The following is a 22,261-nucleotide window of genomic DNA, read 5'->3' as shown; positions in this document are numbered from 1 at the left end:
CTGAAAACACAGGGCCCAGTGGAACTAGCAGCCAAAGTGTGCGGGTTCCTCCGCAGGTCACTGTGCCAGAGTGTCTCCGCACTGTATACACTCTACTTGAACCTGACTGTGTGTGTGTATGCGTGTGTGTGTTGTGTGTGTGTGTGTGTGTGTGTGTGTGTGTGTGTGTGTGTGTGTGTGTGTGTGTGTGTGTGTGGGTGGTTGGGAGTGGATGGGTAGGCGGGGATGAGAGAGAGACAGAGAAAGAATATTTGTGTTTGTATGCATGAAGGTGAAGGATGTGTGTGTGTGTGTGTGTGTGTGTGTGTGTGTGTGTTGGTGTGCACATTTATTTGTTCATGTGAGAATCAGTGCATGTGTGTGTGCTTTTATGTGTATATGGGTGGGTTGGGAGGGGGTTAGAGAGAAATACAGTGAAATAGAGAAAGAGTGTGTTTGTATACATGTGAAGGTGAACATGAATATACGCAAGCATGCATTTATAGGTTCATTTATAGCTGTATTTAAGACCTTGTGCATGCATATGTGTGTGTGTGTGTGTGTGTGTGTGTGTGTCTGCATAGCGGAGGCTCAGATAATACTCTTTTCCTGGTAATGTCACATGTATGCCTGCATGGACCAATGCTCAGACTGCAAGGAGAATGTATTCAGTGTACCAGAAGAATCATGATGTCTCACACTGGGCAGGGTGGGGGAAGGGCGTGTGTGTGTGTGTGTGTGTGTGTGTGTGTGTGTGTGTGCACGTGTGAGAGAGAGATGACCAAACACTAGCTACAGCCACAATTCCCATTTCCTTGTTGTTAAGGGGGGCTGCAGCTCTTTCAGTGATAATAGTGGGGAATGCAGACAATGGCTAAGGTGATTCAATAAACAACCCAGATGCTTCATTCTGAAACAGAAAGCACACACACACGTACACACACACACACACACACGTACACACACACAATATAGGTGCACAATGAAAACCTCCTTTGCAGAACTTGACATATGGCGCACACAATTTCCCTCTCAATTTCAGATCCAACTCCCACAGACGTCCTCGCACGCCGGCAAATTGCCACACCTCCCCCTCCTCCTCCCCCTCCTGCTCCTCTCTCCTCATCCCCCCCACCTCTTCATCCCTCCCTCCCAATTCACTCTTCTTTCTGAAAGTCATCTGCTCGCTAAGCAGTAAGCAACATCGCGGGCCGCTCGCAGAAATGAGAGTATACAAATGATTTGTGGCACAGCCGTCCCACTGGCGCCAGCCTAGATGGCTGTGAGGAGGAGGAGGAGGCGGCGGAGGGTGGGGGGGATAATGTCACTTTCACCTTGTGTTTCTCTACCAGGCCCATGATGATCATTTTTCCCCATTTTCACAGCAAATTTGTTTCGGGCAAGGGCTAGAGGGGGGGAAAGAGAGAGCGAGAAAGAGAGTGAGAGAGAGAGAGAGAGAGAGAGAGAGAGTGGGTGAGAGCAAGTCCCCTATGCTTTGCAGAGTGGAAATAGAGAGAGGGGTAAACAAGCGAGAAGAGGGAGGAGGGTATATCACGGGGATGGAGGAAAGAGGAGGCAGAGGAGAGGGGGGGGGGGGGGGGGGGGGCGCATCTGCACAGTGACCTTTTTCTGATCCAATCTCACTGATGAATCCTAATGAAGGATTTAATAAAATCACAGTTTACAATCTGTCTCTGCATCAAAGCGTGCAATCCAATTCAAAACACAGGCCCATCTACATTTCCAATATTGTTGCAAACCCATCAACCCCACCAGCCCTCCCTCGAAAAATAAGCGTGCGCATGTACATGTGTGTGTGAGAGCGGGAGAGAGAGAAATTGGCCAGGCTGGGTAGTGAGCGGCTGGCCCATTTGTTCCAGCTGTAGCCTAATGTCACAACTCGTCATATTCATTTGGCCTTCTAATGAGGCTAAAGTCAACAAGGTGCAGCATACATGAGTGGAATCGCTGCTGCAGCTATCCGCTAAATGAACAGAGAGAAGTAGATGAGAGAGCGAGCGAGTCGAAGAGAGGGACAGACGCAGACAAAAAGAACGTGGCATTGAGCAGAAGATGGAGTAAGAAAATCATTTCAAACTCGATAATATACAGGTCGGCCACAAATTCACACAAACGCACACTTCATACACACCCACATGAGATTGCACTGACATTTCCCTGACATCCAAAGGGCACACCTGTTACATTTTCAATAAGCCATGCTCTGAGCATGTCATGTAAACAAGATAGCAAGGTAGATCCATGGAAACATTTGAATGTCTGTGAAGTTGATGCAGTGAAATGAAGAGGGGAGAGAGCTGGATGGCACAGAGTGAAAGGTTGAAAATACTGTGGACTCTGAGCCAGGCAGACGCAGTAAATACTTTGCAACAGGGACATCTGCTGGTGGAAGGTTATAATAACAATCTTTCATCCCAGCACTTGGCAGGCAGCAAACAGCAGCTCTAACAACATAAACTTGTACTGAAAATCTATGAAATATTAAAACAAGGCTGGACTGCCCTCCCTGTTTCAGAAAAGGGGAAAAAAAACATTTTGAATCCAGGTTAAAAGAGGTGGCTTATATTGTTAAAATCCCTGCGACTTTTCAGCAATTAAGAAAATTAAGAAAAACTTTTTTTTTTAAGTTACCAACAATATAGTTTTGAAAGGGTTTCATAAGCGCAAAAGTCATAAAAATTGTATCACCGTGTAATTCTTCAATTCCAGTTGACATGAAAATATTGGTGTTTAGAGGTTTTCACCTGACACATGCAATATGTTTGCAAGGGCAAATGTGCATGTGTTAATGAATGCAGCATGTTTATGCGACACAACCAGCATCAGATTCCCTCTCTTACAGGGGAAACTAAACCTGAACCAGACCCTCCCCCCCAGCCGAGGAAGATATTACCAATGCAGTAGCGTGATATATTTTATTGATCCCCATAGGGAAATTGTCTTTCCACTTGCCTCCCACCACACGGAGGATGCAGGTTCAGCTAGAGAGCGGCGTCCCTGGAGCCGGTAGAGATTCAGCGTCTTGCTCAAGGACACTTCAGCAGGGCGGATGCTTGGCAACATGGGGCTTGAACCCACTCAGGTCCTCTGGTTGAAGGACGGGCTCCCAACTCCGCTCCACCCACAGCCCCTCCGCTGCATCTGCACCGTATGTTCATGAACAGCAGAACTCAATCTGTGCTATATCCACAAGAACAATGGAATCAAATCCGCCCCATCCATAACATGTATAGATCGGAGGCCTCTCTGAGGAATAGGTACATTGATTGGATATGAGATCTAATGTCTGACTGCTGCCTACATCTGAACGGCTGTAATTTCTCTCTGATTAGACCTAAGATTGCAATTACTTAGACCCATATCGACAACACGAGTTAATGAGACTGTTTGTGCCAGGATCCCAATCTACATGAACCCCAGCATGAGCATGTATGGTTTAATATGGATGTTTAGGTGTGGGGTGTGCACTGAATATTTGCAAATGTGCGTGTGTGTGTGTGTGTGTGTGTGTGTGTGTGTGTCTCCAGAAGGCCTGAGTTGATCAGAGTGTGGAACGACAGCTGTGCTACAAATCAGAGCCCATTTACTGGTGACAGAGTCATTAAAGCCTGCTCATCTCATAAAGCACAATGCACATGGTCAAATACCATTCACTCCATTCACGCTCATAACTCAGTCTACTGGGCACACACTCGCTCACACACTCACGCACACACTGATGCATGTGCACGCACACACCCGCAGATGCACATACAAACTCACACAATCTCCCACAAAGCTAAACTGAGTGTGTCAATTGGAATGAGTACAGGAAGCGGTTTCCTTGTTTATGTGTGTTAATTTCTTATGTGTGTGTGTGTGTGTGTGTGTGTGTGTGTGTGTGTGTGTGTGGTTTGTGAATGCATAATAAGCAGGGTGATAACGACACAGAGGTAACGATGGATATTTGCTAAAAGCAGAGGAGCAGTAAACACTGTCACACCTTGTCTAAAGGGTTGTTTTACGATAAGTGCACACCACAACACACATTCTCTCTCTCTCTCTCTCTTTCTCTCCCCACTGCACATGCACACGCTTGCTCCAAAACAAAAACATATATTTATGTAGATGCATGTCCAGTATGCATATAAACTTTCTCCTTTCTCTGTCTCTCTCTCTCTCTCTCTCTCTCTCTCTCACACACACACACACACTCACACACACACTTCATTTCCACTTCATTTTCTGGCCCCCATACAACTTCTCCTGCCAGTCAACCTCGCCCTCCTCTATACAGCAGTCTTGTATGGTGGCGCATACGATGCAAAAACAACATCATCATCTACAAAAACATCATCACCAAAAGCCAAATACAAATGCTGAAAAGAAAATAATTTACTCTCTTGCATAAAAAATGTGCTTTCATGCAGAAAGATAATGAAAAAAGTATCGTCCTAGAGCCAGTATTGAATTTGAAGTAAATAGAGTTGGTATTGAAACATTTCCACTCGTACCCAACCCTACTCAGTAGCACAGGTTTGTTTCAGTCAGCTATGCAGAATACATTTATACCTTTACTGAATACAAATGCACACAGCATGACTGGATTACTCAATATATAATAGCTTCTATGAAGGTAACTTTACAGGGTGGAAGACCTTGCCTTCCTTCCTGAAGATCAAATACAAAAAAAAAAGAATATTTCTCGTCACCAGCAGTAACAGTGAGGGCCGAGCACCGCCTGGCACTGAAGGAGAGCGCGGGTCAGCTGTGCAGTCCGCAGATTTACACACCGCGTTAGACAATACGATCTGAGGATTAATGCGCCATAGGTAGGCACTGGGGTGTAAAACGCACAGTAACCTCAATCTGATCCGGGGTCAGGCGCTACACACCCAGAAGGTCATCAGCCATGTGTGAGCTCACAGCGGCAACTGAACCGAGTCACACCAGCGCTGCGCTCTTAGCCTTCTATCTTAGAGGATCATCCTATAACCTACCATGAGCTCGCCGTGGTTTTCCTCTATATTGTCTCTAACCATGATCCATGATTCTAGTCTTATGTATTCTTATGTAGTCTTATATATGATGAGATTGTGTGAGCCCTCATGCGTACAGATGGAGCCTTCATGGAACTGTCACGTTTTAATGCATGCAACTATGAATTACTGCTGCACCCTCACTCAGAAAATTCATAAAATTCAGAATTAGTCCTCTATTCCGCTATCAGAATGTGCAAAATGTGATCTGGCAAATAAGTTGATTTACATACAGTTTTGCGTTACCAGAAAACTGATTCTATTACTATTACTATAAAGCTATATTTATTAGAGGGAAAATCCGGTAGCAGCCACAGCTGCAGTAGAAATAGAGTATATGCATGATAGCTTCATGATGGTAGACTTGTATGAAGGCTATAGAGACACGTGGCAGGTGTAGGAATCAGCTATGTAGAGAAGTCTATACATTGTAGAGCTATGGTGTGGTAAGGTATGAGGGAAGAAGGGTCAATGATCACATGTACTGCGCATGAATTCACGCTTGCACACACACACACACACACACACACACACACACACACAGTAAGGCCTCTATCTTACCTTTCTCAGAGAATTCACAGTCCTCCATGCCCTGGTCACAGGCGGGGTGTGTGAGTGCAGCTATAAATGACTCTTTGACCTTGAGATGAAGAACTCGGCTACACATCACCATGTGCCTGGAGAAGAAGCACAAAAGTTGGATTTCTTTCCTTTTGTCTGTCACAGTATAGTTATGTTATCAACACTATCACTGACTGCTCATTTTCTGCGATTATCCTGACAAAGTAAATTATTATTGATAATAAGTTGTGTCATTATAAAAAGCCATGCAGGCTGGTAAAAAAAATTTCCATTCATCTCTCCATGCCAACACAACAATGATCTCTTAAGGTTCATGTGGTCGGATAAAACTTTTACCCCCAAAAATATTTGAACTACTTAGCAAACATTTATTTTATTAAGCAGTTTACATAAATAACATGTAAGAAAAAAACTTACCTCTTCTGAAAAAAGCTCTGAATAAGCTTACAGTTAACCTAAGTGTTCTAATCTGACTTTTCAGAACTTCTCACAAAGTTTTGAGCAACTTTTTACAAATGGTTTTAGCTGTAACTCCCTCCCCTCTTTGTTCTCTAAACTTTTAGAAAAACTCTTAAACATCCAACACGATGACAGGACGACAAAAGAAAAAGTTCCTCTTTTCTCAAAGAATGCTGTCGGGGTGGTTTTGTTGCCACTTAAGCATTCAGGAAGAGAAAAAGTCACAATGCTAGCCTTTCAGGGGTGAGAGGGAAAGCCAGACAAGGGGGGTCACACAAACCAAAATATGGCTGGGGGCTTCAACTCTACTGAGCATGTGCCATGGCAAAGTTGTTACTCTGGAAAACTAGATATCTTAAACATACTCTACAAAAAAGAGAGATCGCAGTTGAAAACATTCCTATGAAACTCCTCTTTTTTTATATTTTTGAATCCAGGGTTTGAAGTTAAAAGTTATATTTGCCTCTAAACCCCCAAAGCAAAATATACCAAAAAAATATCAAAGCTTCCCTCAGATTCTGCAAAAACATAGACACTTAATTTTGAGTCTATACTCAGAGGAGAGAGAGATTGTCTGCCATTTCTGAGAAAATAAATAAATAGCCATGTTGCTCTGATGGGCTGAAAGTTCAAAGTAACTCTAGAATGCCGCCTGACAAACTGTTGTGCCCCAGGCAGACCAGCAGTCCCACACACAGCTCCTTATTGTCCCGTCTTGTGACTGTATCAGTGTATCTCCTCTCCGCCTGCTCGTTTCACACCCCTGTTTTCCTTAACAAGTTGACCATATCAAAATGAATGGAGCAGAAAAGAAGTCACAAGACCCGCTTCAGGGAAGGGCAAAAAGTTTGAGAGAGTTTCCAAAAGTTTTTTTTGCCTCTGTCATTACAAATGGATAACCACAGGAAATATGAGTGTGAGTGGAACTATTCTCTACTCATCATGATATACAAAATCAATTTGTTCACAAACTGTAAAAAATACTAACAGATTAGAAGAAAGATAGGTCTAAGGGGAAAGTGAGAGTGAAATTTAAAAAGTCTCACCTGGATTTTGTCAGTTGAAGTTTGTGGAGCGCTGGGAGAGTTGAAGACAGGTGGGGAGTTGCAGTGATTTCCCTAAACAAACAGACATAGGAGAGCACCTGCAATTCAAATACAGACTGGCATGTAAAACGAAACTAACTCATGCCTCCAAAAGCTCAATTTGCCTGTGTTTGAATATGAAAAAGTGGACTTTAAAGTGGGTGCTCTCTGTGTGTCATTGGGGGCATTGAATCAGTCAGTGAATAACATAAAGTAAATTTCACAAAAGCAATTAAAGCAACTTAGTTCATCAACAACAATGACTAGCCCCTCTGGTTCATTTCCTTCACTGCACATATTTGTACCATCATTTATACAACGAATGGTCGCATGACATCTGTGCTGTCAGCTATCTGCTGTTGACATGTAATGAGCACCACAAATGTACAACTCACTTTTTCCAAACATTTACAGTAAATACACAGTGGTTCAACTGGTTTCATTTTGGCTAGGTGTCTCTCCCAGCAATGTGCTGTGGCAGCAGAAAATGCCTGCCCTCATGTGGACAGAGGCGCTAGATGCAGTGCCTGGTGGAAAAAACAGAGAAGTATTATTCAGCATCAAATCAGGAGCTTTTATTGAGCAATGACAAATGAGATATTTTGATTTTTCTGATTGCCTGGCAAACAGCTGTAAATAATGTTTGTAGGCCTAATAATTGCAGATGACACTTGAACATGAGGCAGTTCTTTATTGTACTAGGTTACTATTTCAGACTTACAAATTGCTTAAAACTGATTAACCTGCTGCGCATCTTTGTCAAATCGCAAGTCAATAACAAATAGGCAATATTACCTGGGAAGCACTGGGACTTTATCCAGTTGGTGACATACTGTAGCTTTTTAACAAACTTCCCCCCATCATTACAAAGTTTGCAATTCATCCCACATGTCTTTGTGTGAGTGTAATGTGGATCGTTGAGCATCTCTGACTGTCATTCTAGGGGCGTTTTCTATTGGTCAGTTTCTCTGCACCTGTTAGACCCGCCCGCCAATCGTACGCCTCCGTTGGTGTACTCCAAGATGGCGACCTCCAGCGCTCCGTATCACACATCATCGTAATAGAAAACAAAATAACATTGTCTCCTGGCGGTCTAAACTCAGGAGGAGATAGAGCAGAAGGAGCGGAGCGGGGCTACAGTGTCGCCGGTGAAACGCGGAAACGGTTTCCCGATGGTTTGTTCGTGCGAGAATCCGCCCTCGGTGTCGGTCTGAGGGGATTTGTGTTATCCGAGCATGGCCACCGAGAACAGGATCAATTTTTGGAGGAGAAATGCAAAGGTTCCCGGAAGGTGGGTTTCCTGACTCTCTCTAGCCTAACGACAAAGAATTATAGTAGTCCTGTAATACATTTTAGAAGGATAGCCTACTATACAAATATCAAGTAACACCGTAAGTCCCTACAGGAATATTCGCCTATAGTGATACTATAGAATGTTTTAAAGTAGGATAAGCTCATAAACAATGACTACCACAGACACACTGCAAGTTCCTATAGGGATAATATAGGAATATTATAGTGATACAATATGAAGTAAAAACACCATAAAAACCGATAAGGTCACTATAAACTGACACTACAAGTCCTATTAGAATATTCTAGCGCTATTCATTTGAGTTGAGCATGTCGTAGTTGTGTCTGTTCAACCTTTTGAACCGTGTTGCAGGTTCGCCTGGGTCTGGTTTGCGTCACACAACGGGGGTGGTGAATAAAACTCGCCAAGCCTTATGGTTTCACAGCTTGTCTTCATGCTAGCCCCAAGCCAAGAGACAGAGGCACCTCCATCTATTCCCTCTCTGTAGTCTGTAGAGCTCAAAGTGGAGGTGTCAGCTGTCATAGTCCGTGCATCGTCTGCCATATGCTTCCTCTGTCTTCAGAAGGGTGACACAGTGTATCTGTTGAGAGAGAAATGGCCGTGGAGCTTGCAACATTGTTGGAGTTGACAGTGAAGATGACAGTCTCGTAATGAAGGTCATTGTGCAATCTTCTCAGATACAACAAGGCAGGAGTGGGGCTTATTTTGTAAACTCAGTGGCTGATTGAGTGGGTTTTCAATGTCTTGTTAGATGAATCATGAGTAGTTGAATAAAAGACATCCTCTTTTCATTGCAGTTTCATTACTGAGTTATCTAATCCCTTTCAAGCTGACTGACTGCTGACCCACAATAACTAGTTGATCAGGCTGTAGTTTCTTTTGACTAACAGAGACACTTGATTGCCACACATACTTGGCTTATTACAAAGTACAGATCATGTTTTGTGTTAGTAGGGCAAAAATAGTATTATGTTTCTTAGGTGGGAGGGAGCATGTGTTGTGGATTGTTATTACTTCATAGGTCACGGCCTACTAGCCTAGTCTAGTCTCAGCCTGTAGAGCTTGCTCAATAGGCATAACTGTCATGGAAGGTTTTATTAATGAGCCGTAATGGACACTAAGTGCCTGCAGCTATTCCCATATCCTCCTGTCTTTTATTCTCCTTAACCTGCACCCATGTGATGTTAGTAGCCTTAGGTCACATGGGCAGTATGGGTAAAGTAGAGCTGATAACTGAAAACTCGTCCCTGTGTGTGTGTGTTTACATGTCTGTAAGCCTATATGTGTTTGTGTGTGAGAGAGCCTGTCAAGACTCAGTGGGCGTCTTCCTGCCCTGGCCCAGTACAACTGCATGGCAGAGCGGGTGGAGTGGAGAGGGGCCAGTCTGTTTGGGGTAATCTGAGAAGAGAGGATCTCTAAGGAGAGGGTGTTGTCCGTCTTTGTCACACACCCTGATCTCTCTCAAACTGTGGTGGGTGGAAGGCTGGAAACCCAAACACAAACATATGTTTGAACAGGAAAGCAACCAGCTAGACCAACTGCCTGTCCTTGAGCTGCTCCTGATAAAACAAGTCCGAGGCTGGTAAACAAAGGAGTCTGGCAGGGCCAGATAATGAACAGACCCAGTTCTGAGCCACCAGGCTTACTGTCAGTTTATTCATGCAAATGACCTGAATTAGGTTGACATCTTTTAGCCTCAGGCCAATTCAAGACAGGCCACAGTATGACAAAATCCACCATCTAATGATATTTGTCGCTCTGTGCTATTCACACAAAAGCTACTCAGTGTTAGAAAGAAGGGCTTATGATAAGTCTAATTTCTGTCACAGTGACAGACAGTGTTTTGGATAAATGGTAATATTAGTACTAGTGTTGGCCCACTGCCTTGGTGAATGGAAAAAACATCACTAGAAAATCCCCTTGGTTTCCAATCTGTAAATAGAGTACTTATCAACGAAAGCAAAAACCCTGGGCTCCACGCGGTCTTCCCTTAACTTTTCCCTAAAGCCTCCTTCCAGTGACAGTTTTTAGTTTTATAAACAAATTATTTTTTTACAAGAAAGAGTGTGACTAATAACTGATTCCTGCCCATTGAAACAGGCACATATGTGCATTTCCGCCTTGATTCCTGTTGACCGTTTTTCAGAGGAGCACAGAAGTGTGAATGGGTCAATGAGGTCACTGGAGGAGGCCAATGCCCTTGGCTTTCTATGAAGGAAAAGTGATGAGGAAAGGACCATTGTTGACAATGCAGCCCGAGTGTCAGTGCAGCATGTTTCTGGCCCAGGTCCCAGCCTCCGACTCTGACTGTGTCTGCTGTGGGTCATCAGAGCATTGGATGGAGGCTGAGCATTAAGATGCTTGCATCCGCTGAACAGGATACTCTCCACAGGGTGGCGGACGATGCTGTAGCCGTGCAAGCTGTTCAGCGATTCTGTTCAAGACACACTAATCACAGCGCAATCTACAAAAGCAAGGGAGAGATATTATTTAATACGAGGGAGGAACTGAGCTAAAAATGAAGTCGTCTATCAAAGGAAGGCTGAATGTGTAGCCTAATTCGCAGGCTGTAATAACACTGGGCTCGTCCGTATGGCACAGTCTGTACGCCAGCCAGATCTCCAGCCCCATGCATGGGCCAAAGTTTGATTTCCAGCCATGGTGCTTTCTGTGCTGTGATCCTTGTCTGCTATCTTCAGGGGAGTCATTTTAGGGGATCAAGCAAATTACCAGGTTGCATCCACCCTCCTTTTAACTACAGGTTTTAAGGAAAATATGAGGGGAAAAGTGCAACATACCCTCCCCCGCCTCCCTGGTGCAGTCAAATACCCACTTCTTTCTGCTTTCCATCTATTCAAATATAGTTAAATAATAGACAGGGAAAGGGGGGTCTGCCCGCTTTCCTTTGAATAATAATTGATGAGTAGAGTAGGTCTGCCGAAAAAAGTCGTTGACGAGCAGCACCAGGCCACGTGAAAGATTTGGATGACAGCTTTTCATATCTCATCTTCTACAGTATACAGCCTGTTTATGGAGCGCAGCATCCACCTCTCGACCCACGCTTGCGACGCACGTAAGTGCTCGACAGAACCGGTCTGCATGGAGTATCATCCACATGGAAACGCTTTTTCTTTCATTCCCATTGTCTACTTGGTTTGTTGTTGCTGCTGTTTTGTCTTTGCTTTGAGTCCTTGAACATGCGTGGATTGCGCTAGTGCCACTGTCAGTCATGCAGTGTTAACAATGGCATTGTTCATTCTCTTTTAGAGTGTTGCTGCGCTGTCTTTTACTGCCTTATTTTTTCCCTACAACATTTTCAGTCTGTGTTCTTGTTTCTTTTGTGTGCATAGTCTCATAAAAGTCCCTTTTATTCTGTCTTGACTGAGAATCCACCAGGCCTGCCTGCCTCTTTTAATCGTTTAATCATCTCTGTACACTTTCTAAATCCTAAACTCCCAGTGCTGACGCATCAATGAGACTTTTGTTATTCTTTTATTTTCTCTCTCTGTGTCTCTCCCTCCCTCTCTCTCTCTCTCGCAGGTTTCCCAAGGACACCCCGAAGCCTACATTCAACAACCTCAAGTCTAAGAAGGCCTCTAGTTTCCATGAGTTCGCCCGCAGCACCAACGATGCCTGGGACATCGACGATGAGGAGGACGAGGATTTCCTCGGGGCCCCCGCCCCCCCTTCATCACTGCCATCAGGCCTGCACTCCTCATCCACACATCACCAGGTGGCTATGTGCCTTGAACTGAAGTGGGCTGATAATGTTTTTCATTTGCATATCAACCCATTTCTGTTGTCAGTGACATCAGCTATAAATCTTTCGGGCAGTTATTTATGATCTCATTTGGATATTGAGTCACTCTGAAATGAATGGAGAGATACTAAACTGCTCTTTTCCCTTTTCATTGGTCCTTTGCCCGCAGTCCTCTCAGCAGCAGCAGAATGAGGCTGGTGAGCCAGAAGGCCGGATGTCAGACAGACTGGCCCCTCCCAGGGCAGAAGGTCATGACCTCCAGGAGGTGCAGGAGGAGGAGACGGAGGGCGAACTGGTCAACGGCAGGGTGGTCAAGTCCAGTAGTGAGGCCCACCTCAACACATCCTCAGGTATGTGGGTGATATGCTACACCGCTGAACTCTGCGTTAACCACTGAGCAGATTATCAGGCCATTCATAGGGGAGGTAATCTCAGACTTTGTCAGGGGGGATTAGATAGACACTTCACACTCAAATTAGGGCTAGTGGAATAATATCAGACCTCCTAGCCATAGACCCTGTGCCTGACAGGACATTTCACAGTCTTGTAAATGTATCTCTAAAAGCACTGCATAAAAGCTGTGTATTAATAACCAATTGCACTAATAACCAAGTGTTTTTGTTGATCCAGAGGGAGGACTCAGTGAATTCATTAACGGGTACACATTAGTACAGATACTATCTCATATCCCAGTTAAGGTCGTTTTCTGTTTATATGCATTTTAATGTCCTAATCATGAATATCTCTGTATACATGAGGAAGCAGCATATTCTGAATATTACCATGGAAACAAAACTTACGCACTCACAGTGTTGCTGTAATTGCTCTATCCCCCGGATAAATAAAGGTTAAAAAAGCAGGATATGACCTTATTCTAGCTACTGTAAGCAGGATACTACATTAACATACTCCGGCTCTTTAACAGAATGCTATATCGCAGACCTTTTAACCCCTCTGAGCCAGTGTGAGGCCTCAGATCCCCAGGCAGACCCTGTAGCCATTCACAAGTCCAGGCTTAAGACTGAAGTTGATCTGGCTTTTGCCATCAGGGCCTCTAGGCTCTGGACCAACCTGCCTGAGGAGCTCAGGCTAGCAGAATTATTCATTAATCATTATCATGTTTCAAATGACTTCCTTAAACCTATTTTTATAGACTTGCTTTAATGTGATGTGTTTTATCCCGTTATTTTTACTTTTATATTGATTTCACCCTCTATTATCTTTTTTATCTTGTGGTGACTTCTTGTTTTTCCTTGTTTTAATTTTGTTAAAGCACTTTATAAAGTCTGTTTTTAAAAGTGCAGTACAAATAAAGTTTATTATTTTTATTATTATATTATTAGATATTCTCACTTTTCATTTCTGGCCTCCACAGTTCGCTCCTCACTGCAGAAGCAGCAGTCTCTCCCAGTCCGTCCCATCATCCCGCTGGTCGCCCGCATCTCGGACCAGAACGCCTCGGGGGCGCCGCCCATGACGGTGCGAGAGAAGAGCCGACTGGACAAATTCAAACAGCTGCTGGCTAGTCCCAACACTGACCTAGGTGGGAGGAAACACAGCGGGCTGGTTTCATACTGTACACATGGAGAAAGCGTTAGTCCCAGGTTAAGGCCGGGATCACTTTTATCACATTTATTTCAGATGAGAAGATCCGTTACCACCGCATCATTCTGTTGCAGATGCATTGCATTGCGCTGCAGGTGTTACATGTGTAGGATTTATTCTACTTATGCGTTGATAATGCATGTGGAGCTTAAACAAATGTTTTGACCTATTTGTTGCTGTCACAAATACTTCATGAAGAGTCATGTATTTTGTCATTGAATCAGAGTTGCAACAAAACTTAATGTTGTAATTCAACAATCGATAACCATGTCTAATCAGGTTCATTTCAGTGCATTTGAGCCATGAGGTATTTGCGTAGAACTCTGTTCTTGGTTTGCGGCAACACAAATGCAGTACAGATTAATCGTGATCCCTGCTGAAGTAGTTCAGTTTGATGGAGATCTCAGTCTATCATGTAGAGCTGTTAGTCCTGGTGTTCCCTGTCTCTGTAGTTATCCTCCATGTGTGCTGATCTCTGCTATGGTGCTCTCTGTGTAAAATATAGTGTTGATATTGTGTGTCTCATATCGTGTTGTGTGTTGCTCTGCAGAGGAACTCCGGAAGCACAGCTGGTCAGGCATACCAAGAGAGGTCCGGCCAATCACATGGAGACTTCTCTCTGTAAGTCCCATGAAGTTTCGCAACATCACATGCTCTACACTGCATCTTGGCTGGGTGTGCGGCATTGTGTGTCTCAAATCCCCTTAGATAGTCCAAGTTACATTTCCTGTGTCAGTCCTCAAACACTAGCCACTTTCATTTGTTCTCCATTTCCAGGAAAATGCTCCCATAATGACAAAAGCCTTATCCTTACGAGCCACCTTATCTTCTCTATTCTCTCTTATCTCAAATGGCTCGTCTGTTCTCTCTCTGAAGCTGTTCATGTAATCAGAAAAGGTTTCTCCTCACTGGCACCTTCTCTTCTTTATTTTCCCTTATCACTCCCCCTCTCCCCGTCCCTAACAGGGCTACCTGCCGGCCAATATGGAGCGCAGAGAGCTGGTGCTAAAGAGGAAGAGAGACGAGTACTTTGGCTTCATAGAGCAGTATTACCACTCCAGAACAGACGAGCACTATAAAGACACATACAGACAGGTAATACTTCAGTTAACAAACTGAAATAAGCCTTAAGTAACATACTTATAAAAATAGGTGTGAGGCATAATCAAAGCAGTCACAAAGTAGCACATGATGATTTGGGTATTGAATTCAGAACAAAAACACACAAACACAAATGTTATTTGTTCTGATTATTCTGAATAACTTGTGTTCCTTCTTGTCAGATCCACATTGACATTCCAAGGACCAACCCTCTGATTCCCCTGTTCCAGCAGCCCGCAGTACAAGAGGTGAGACTGAAATGACAAACAGTTCAAATATCTTAATGGTTCATCAAAGGTTTGCTATGTTTTTCTTATGTACTTCGTAAGACTGCTTCACATTTAAAGGACAATACCATATGGGTCCTATGCCATTCTTGACAAAGAGTTTGTACCACAGAACATTGTTTGGCATTACCTTATGGTGCAATCACACATTTGGTTTTTTTTGGTCTCAACCATAGTGGAAAAGCTTACTTTGTTGCATTTTTGTACAGGGTTCATTTAGGTTCACACTGCCCAATTACAAGTGAACCACGGCTTGTCAACAAAAGTCACATGGACTCACAAGTAGCTTGTTTATTGGACAGAGTTTTGGTAATCTGTCATCCCACCAGGTTAGAGATTTTGGCAGCAGGGGGGTTCAAAACAAATCTGATTCCAGTCCCTGTACTAAGCATGATGGACTTGTCTTCACACCGTAATTTACAGTCTCAGTTAAGAACACGTGAAGAAATAGCTGAACATAGACTACAGAATGTGGTTTGGCCTCATTTTGTTATGCTAGGCTTTCCAAGCAAGAGTAACTTGCTGGCTATCAGATGTCAACATCTGTCTCCTTATACCCATAAAACCTTGCGTTTTGGGGTCGTTTCCTGTGGTTGATACAAGTACGTTCTCACTCCCAACGAATCGCACCACCATTCGGCATTATTCTCACCTGCCCAAACTAAACTAAAGCACTAAATGCTCCAGAGTTTGAATAAACTTAGACACCTTAGGAGCCCAAGAAAAACACCACATTTGATGAAGATGCCCCGATGACTCAGCGGCCACTTTTTTAAGAAGTTCAGAATGAATTATACTGAGTTGAAAGGTTGCACTGTCTATTATATTGTATTGTACTGTCATATTTTCCTGCCACTGATGCTTCAAATTACAGCACAATAGAGGAACTTTGCAGTAAAGGGGAACTTCACTGAGCATGGCCTCTTCCTCAAATGTGGTGATTTTTGTGGGTTTTCAAAATGCCTAAGATCTATTTCCAGATACTCCGGAAGCCTGTGATAGGGCTCAATCACTGCATATTGCATGCTAGTTATGTCAATAATGGAAACACATGACACACATTGCAATAAGTTGTTAACCCAACTTAAGAAAGGCATGGGACCCGTACAGTTGCCAAAAACAGCAGTATTCTCTTTTAAGATGCTTTTTGCCTTGTAATATACATGACCAGCCTGCCATACAGGATGAACAGGCATCTTCTCACTGTCTTTCTTCAGGTGTTTGAGCGCATCCTGTTTATCTGGGCGATCCGTCACCCAGCCAGCGGTTACGTCCAGGGGATCAATGACCTGGTCACGCCCTTCTTTGTCGTCTTCCTTTCTGAGTTTGTCCGTAAGTTACCGGCTGGAAAATTACTGTATAGAGCGCTGCAAAACCTGATATGTTCACACTAGAGCAAAATGACTCATCAGCCTTTTGCCTGGGTTAATCGATGATGGTCTGCTTTATGTAGCCAGATGCAATATTCTCAAGGAGCTCATATGTATTATGTAAGTGTTCAACCAATCTCAATACAGGACAGCATTCAGAAAACTTGGGGTCATCTTGGCTGTACATTTGTTAGGGTTTTATTTACTCTGCACCCAGTGTGGGATGTGGGACGATTTTTCGAGATGTGAGGACCAAGTTGAGGCCTTGGTGAACGAATTAAGGAAAAAAACTAATCGGATTTGACCGGCCGCCATCTCTACAGCGAATGGAGATTTTGCTCTTCCCCCTGAGTCAGACTAATTTTGTTCTATGTTATTCGTTCTTCCAGAAGAGGATGTGGAGAACTTTGAGGTGGCAGCGCTGCCTCTGGACACCCAGAGAAACATCGAGGCCGACAGCTTCTGGTGTATGAGCAAGCTGCTGGATGGAATACAGGTCCGAACGCACACGCATGTAAATGAACAGACAAACAGTTACTGTAAATAATGTGCAAGTGTCGATTTCCTGAATTCAATGTTCTTTCAGGACAACTACACCTTTGCTCAGCCTGGGATCCAGAACAAAGTGAAGGCTTTGGAGGAGCTGGTCAGCAGAATAGATGGTAAGTGGCCCCCTATCAGTTATCATCCCTTGGGTCACCTTCATCATGAAATATATGTGGCACCGTAGCATTAAGTGTGTTGTGTGTCACATTAGGTTTTAGATGCCTGATATGTCCGCTGCTCTTTCCTGTTCAGTCTGGGTTTGACTACTTTGTGTGCATGCATGTCGAGAGCAATAGAGGGCTGATTCCAGATAAGAGCTGTAAACAGGAAAAACACCATTTTAACCTGTGTGTGTGTCTGTCTGTCTGTCTCTCTGTCTCTCAGAGGACATCCACGGTCATTTCAAGAAGTATGAAGTGGAGTACCTGCAGTTTGCTTTCCGGTGGATGAACAATCTGCTGATGAGGGAGCTACCGCTTCGCTGCACTATCCGACTCTGGGACACCTACCAGGTAGAGATCAGTGTTGTTACCGCGACATCACCGTGACTGCACAATTAATCAAAAAACAATTGAAATTGCAACATTGACTCCTGCAATTTATAAATCCTGAGAGGCTGCAGTTTTTTGATCAGAGGGGAAGACAGAAACCCACCTCAGCAGTTTAGTGAGGTGCTGTGCTGGTAGTGCGGACACGACCCTCTGGGTGGCAGCAGCTTGAAGGTTAGAGAGGGGGACTTGTCACTGGAGGGTTGCCGGTTCACATCCCAAGCTGAGCTAGGAAAATCTGGGTAGGGGAAGTGAATAAGTTATGCCCTCCAGTCACACACTCCCAGGTGTGAGTGTGTGAGACCATCCTGTGTTTTACCCTCCCACCACCCGCAACGACTCAGCCGGGCCATTTCTGTAAATAGCGATGTTTTCTTAGTCAACTTGCCTGGTTAAATTAGGGTTGAATAACAATACTGCAGACTACACTTTGTCACTTTTGCCGTCCAGTTGAAGAGTCTACAAAGTGTATATAATTGAGCTTAGTTAGTAAATATTATACATTGATTTATATTTTCACATTGCTGCAGATATGGTGCATTGTATTTGCTCAGTTGACTGAGTTCAGCGTTGGGATAGAGTTTCTTCTTCTTTATGTATGTATGCACAGTTGCAGCTGTGTTGTAATAGGCTACAATTTTGCTGTTTTCAACAGGCTGAAGCAGAGGGCTTCTCCCACTTCCACCTGTACGTCTGTGCTGCTTTCCTCATAGAGTGGCGCAAAGAAATCCTCTCCATGATCGACTTTCAGGTATCAATGACGCTTTAGTCCCACACACAAAATGACAAACCCTCTTCAACCTGCCCTCAATGAGAAAGTACCAACTGAATATTGATTTCACTACCAATGAGTAGCAGCAATACTGATTTGTCGAAAAGACGGGTTATACTGTATAAATTCCACTACATCAGCGTCTGTGCAAAACTGAACCCACTTTGTCACAGAGCTAGATTTTACAAAATAACACTGTTGGTCTACTTACATTTCTGAATTACATATTATACTATGCATATTATTGCCAGGCCCAAATTGTGTTGTTTCTCTTGCTTTCTAGGGCCTTCTGATGCTACTGCAGAACCTTCCCACAATCCACTGGGGCAATGAGGAAGTGGGTCTCCTCCTGGCTGAAGCCTACAGACTGAAATATATGTTCGCAGACGCACCCAACCACTACAAGAGATAGGCCTGTGGCTTCCAGCTTATGGCAAACACAGCAGTTTGATGCTCTCCCTTTAAATCAAACTGGACTGTGTTTGAATGGACCTAGAGCATCTGAGGCACTCCAGACAGAGCTAAACATTGTCTCTGAGGTAACCTGGAAGAGACTGACATAGCTGTACAAAGATACATAATGTAAAGTATATATACTAAAGGTAAATTAAATTGTGTCAGGTTTTCCCTCTTGAAAACTTGCTGTGTTTGGCAGGTTCAGTTCCATGGGACTTGCAGGATATTATCTCTGAGCTTCTGGATAACTCAACAAGTAATTAGCCTGTTAAAATTAAATCCAGTGAACATTCACTGGATGTAATTGGGTTAGGGTTTATGGTGCACCCATAGAGCCCAGTGAATATGGGGCTATTTCTGCAGTCTGTGTACTGTACTGTATCATCGGACTGTTACAGTGTATGTGGCCGTACATATGAGCTCTTGGTTTACTCATACTCTCCTAGGACATGCAGCATTGATTGTCTCACAAGTTAAATGTACATTCAGAAGAACATATGTAATATAATGTAAAGGGATGATGAATGTTTGTGAGATCATCCTTTTAGTGAAAGATGGTATCCAGAGATTATATTTTTTTCAGATTTGTTTTAGTGATTGTTTTACAAAAAAAAAAAGTTCTTGGATGTAGAGCAACCACTATATTTTGTCGATTTCTCTTTTAAAACCATAGCCTACTACTTCAGTTTAGTCTGCTACTGCTGCGCCATTATGAATAATACCCACTTCAAGTTTTCCCCTTCTTCAGATCCAAGAGAGCTACTTTGTGAGGAGTCTTTTGTTTTGGTTCAAGATGACCAAATCTCCTCGAGGCAATCAGCTAATCGTGGTCCGCAGTTTGGACCACAATCAGTCAGTTTAATCACGTGTCCCAGGACTGGGCCAGAACCAAAAGGCTTCTCTTATTAGTTCTCAGAAATCAAGAGTGGATAAGCTTCTGACAAAGGGCTGACTTGAGCTTAAGGTTACGATTTTGGAAAAGCTGATAAGTTGATATTCGGTCAGGGTGGTTTTCATCAAATGTCCCCGTGTGTCTCTTCAGTCATAGAAACTCTATGACTTCGGTCTTAAGAAACTTTGTTAAAATGAGCCCAGGTTTAGCGGTACAGTAACTTCACTCTTTTACTCAGTGTTTGGTACAAATCATGTAACCTTTAAGTTCCACTGCTGCTACCAACTATGATCACTCTAAACCAGGAGAAGGTGCCACGGTGCATTTCAGGCTTCATTTTTATCAAGTGGGAGAACTGATCTAGTATCAGTTTGCCTTTCAGGTCATTATGAATAAGTTGGCGACTCTGGATCAGCACTACACTGAGGCTCTTTAGTACAGATCTTATCTCCATAGGGGAACATGGGTAAGTGAATCTCACTGCCTCGATGTGAATAGATGAGAAATAACGGGGACCTTCCAATTCACGTAACATTGGAGTTCCCCACTCTTGTGTTTGCACTAGAGATAATTTATCGATTGAACTGGGTCTAGGTTCATGTTGTGTCTGACTACTAACTAATCTAAGATGTATCTTGTTTAAATTTTGGTTTTAGACTGGTGGAAATACCATTTTAGTTAAAGATTGCAACACGTACTGTATGAAAACTGCTATTATCGGTCCAGAATGACGTTGGTGACAACTGATGAGACTTGTTACGCCCTAATGTTGTTGATAGACTATCAGACACTTTACCAAACTACTTTGTACTTAACAATGTTCACAATAGTAGTCTTAACTCATATTTCTAGTTGTTTAGAAATAATTTAAGCGACCCAATGCAATATAAATTATTTAATATGATACCTGTTGCTGTTACTGTAACAACAGTATTTACAGAACCAGTAGTCAAGGATTTTCAACTTCAAAACAGCCATGATCTGTTTTGACATAATCTTAATAATTTGTGTGAATTCTTAAAATGGAAGAGGGACTTTGTTGACACTTGTTGGTACTGAAGGCCATGTAGTCTCACCACCTTACTTGAGACAGTCCTTTACACACAGTGCAGCTGGATTTCAAAATATATGATGATGCCTTTGTTTTGAGCATTTGTAATGTACTCTTGTCTTTTACAGTTTAACACGGACAAATGCTTTGTTATCATTAATGCTTGTATTATATATTATATGGGTTTCAGTTTGGGTTGCTCTTGTACCTGTGACTTTACCTAGTCAGTGACGTGATCCAGGAAATTGTTTAATTTGTGACTGCAGGTTTTTTTTTTTTTTTTTTATGGAATGTGAATATGTGTGTGTTACTACTTCATCTACCTTCATTACCGGTGATAATTATTTGTGCACAATGTGTGTGTGAAAGATATGACAATCATTAGCCTACAGTAGTTTGATTTCCTCACCGCTAGATTTGCATTGACGTTTTGGCTTTTATCGTTTGCTGCACATCTGAAAATGGCATTGAACAACTCTGGAGCAAGTTTTCAAATTTAATTTGTTAGATTGTAGTGAAATTTGGTATAATTTACTATGATTCAGCAAATTGTAGAATGCACTAGATGTCCGGCTGATATTCTGGCCATTGTAGACTACAAAAAAATCAATGGGGAAACATCTTTCTAGGATAGGATGAGGCTTAATTCATGTTCAGGAAACTGGTTATGAGTTTTGTCCTAATGAAATGTTTCTCTAAGTCAGCTATAGTCTACAATGTTAGCTTTATATTGCCATGAAGTAACTAAGTGCTATTGAGGATACTGCAGTACCTTGCTGGCTTAGATAAATGAATTTGCTTTTCCTTTTTTGAAAAAAAATCTAACACTATGCTGTCTATCCATTCAAGATTTATTTGTTAGTTTTTTTTTGCTTTCTTTTTTCATTCACATTGTTCTCTGTCTTGCCATCTCTTGTGTTCTTCAACCCTCTTGTACACATCTGAAACATTTTTAAATGTTTTCTGAGTGTTCAAGTATGCCTTTTAGCCTTAAAGTAGATTTTGCTCTATGGTTCTTTATTCATTTGTGCGAACGATTGTGTCACTAGTTTGTAATATTTTCACTCATAGGCCTGCCATGATTGTATTGTTCACTTCAAGCTGTTTCATGTAAAGGTCATATGTCATCATGTCTTTAACACATGATGATGACAAAGGAAGGCTGAGAAAATGTAAAGTTGTTTATTCATTTGAGTAGTCATGCTGTTTGCTTTTTCTTTTTTTTCCCTCAACAATCACATGCCAAACCCTTGGGCCAATACAATCTGTTCTTGTTAGAATGCTTCAGTAGTCAATGCTGGCTTCAGCCTTAAAGGAAGACCTATTACAGTAAACTGCTGTATATTAACTTTTTGTTTATATTAAACGATTGTTATTCTTCATTTTGATGTGTGAGTGTATTGGGGGGCAGGAT

At 42.8% G+C, this 22,261-nt stretch overlaps 1 protein-coding gene across 1 annotated transcript; it reads left to right on the top strand.

Annotated features, from left to right (window-relative positions):
• Nucleotides 1–8,177: 8,177 nt before the first annotated feature.
• On the top strand, nt 8,178–22,229 carry tbc1d22b (TBC1 domain family, member 22B). The gene is made up of 13 exons (XM_071918696.2): nt 8,178–8,435; nt 12,000–12,192; nt 12,389–12,569; nt 13,595–13,762; nt 14,375–14,445; nt 14,791–14,919; nt 15,108–15,173; nt 16,430–16,544; nt 16,972–17,078; nt 17,169–17,244; nt 17,513–17,640; nt 18,332–18,427; nt 18,732–22,229. Exons 1-13 carry the CDS (start codon nt 8,380–8,382, stop codon nt 18,858–18,860), a joined length of 1,515 nt encoding a protein of 504 aa, XP_071774797.1. The 5' UTR covers nt 8,178–8,379; the 3' UTR covers nt 18,861–22,229.
• The last annotated feature ends 32 nt before the right edge of the window (nt 22,230–22,261 follow it).

This window comes from Centroberyx gerrardi, chromosome 14 (genome assembly GCF_048128805.1).
Source record: "Centroberyx gerrardi isolate f3 chromosome 14, fCenGer3.hap1.cur.20231027, whole genome shotgun sequence".
NCBI lineage: Eukaryota > Metazoa > Chordata > Actinopteri > Beryciformes > Berycidae > Centroberyx > Centroberyx gerrardi.
This window is presented reverse-complemented; position numbering and strand designations above follow the sequence as displayed.

Bases quoted from the DNA above. Each gene is read 5' to 3' on its own strand.
- tbc1d22b (XM_071918696.2), top strand. From the start codon at position 8,380: ATGGCCACCGAGAACAGGATCAATTTTTGGAGGAGAAATGCAAAGGTT. The intron at 8,436-11,999 runs GTGGGTTTCCTG...TCTCTCTCGCAG, and splicing joins AATGCAAAGGTTCCCGGAAG to GTTTCCCAAGGACACCCCGA. The intron at 15,174-16,429 runs GTGAGACTGAAA...GTCTTTCTTCAG, and splicing joins AGCAGCCCGCAGTACAAGAG to GTGTTTGAGCGCATCCTGTT.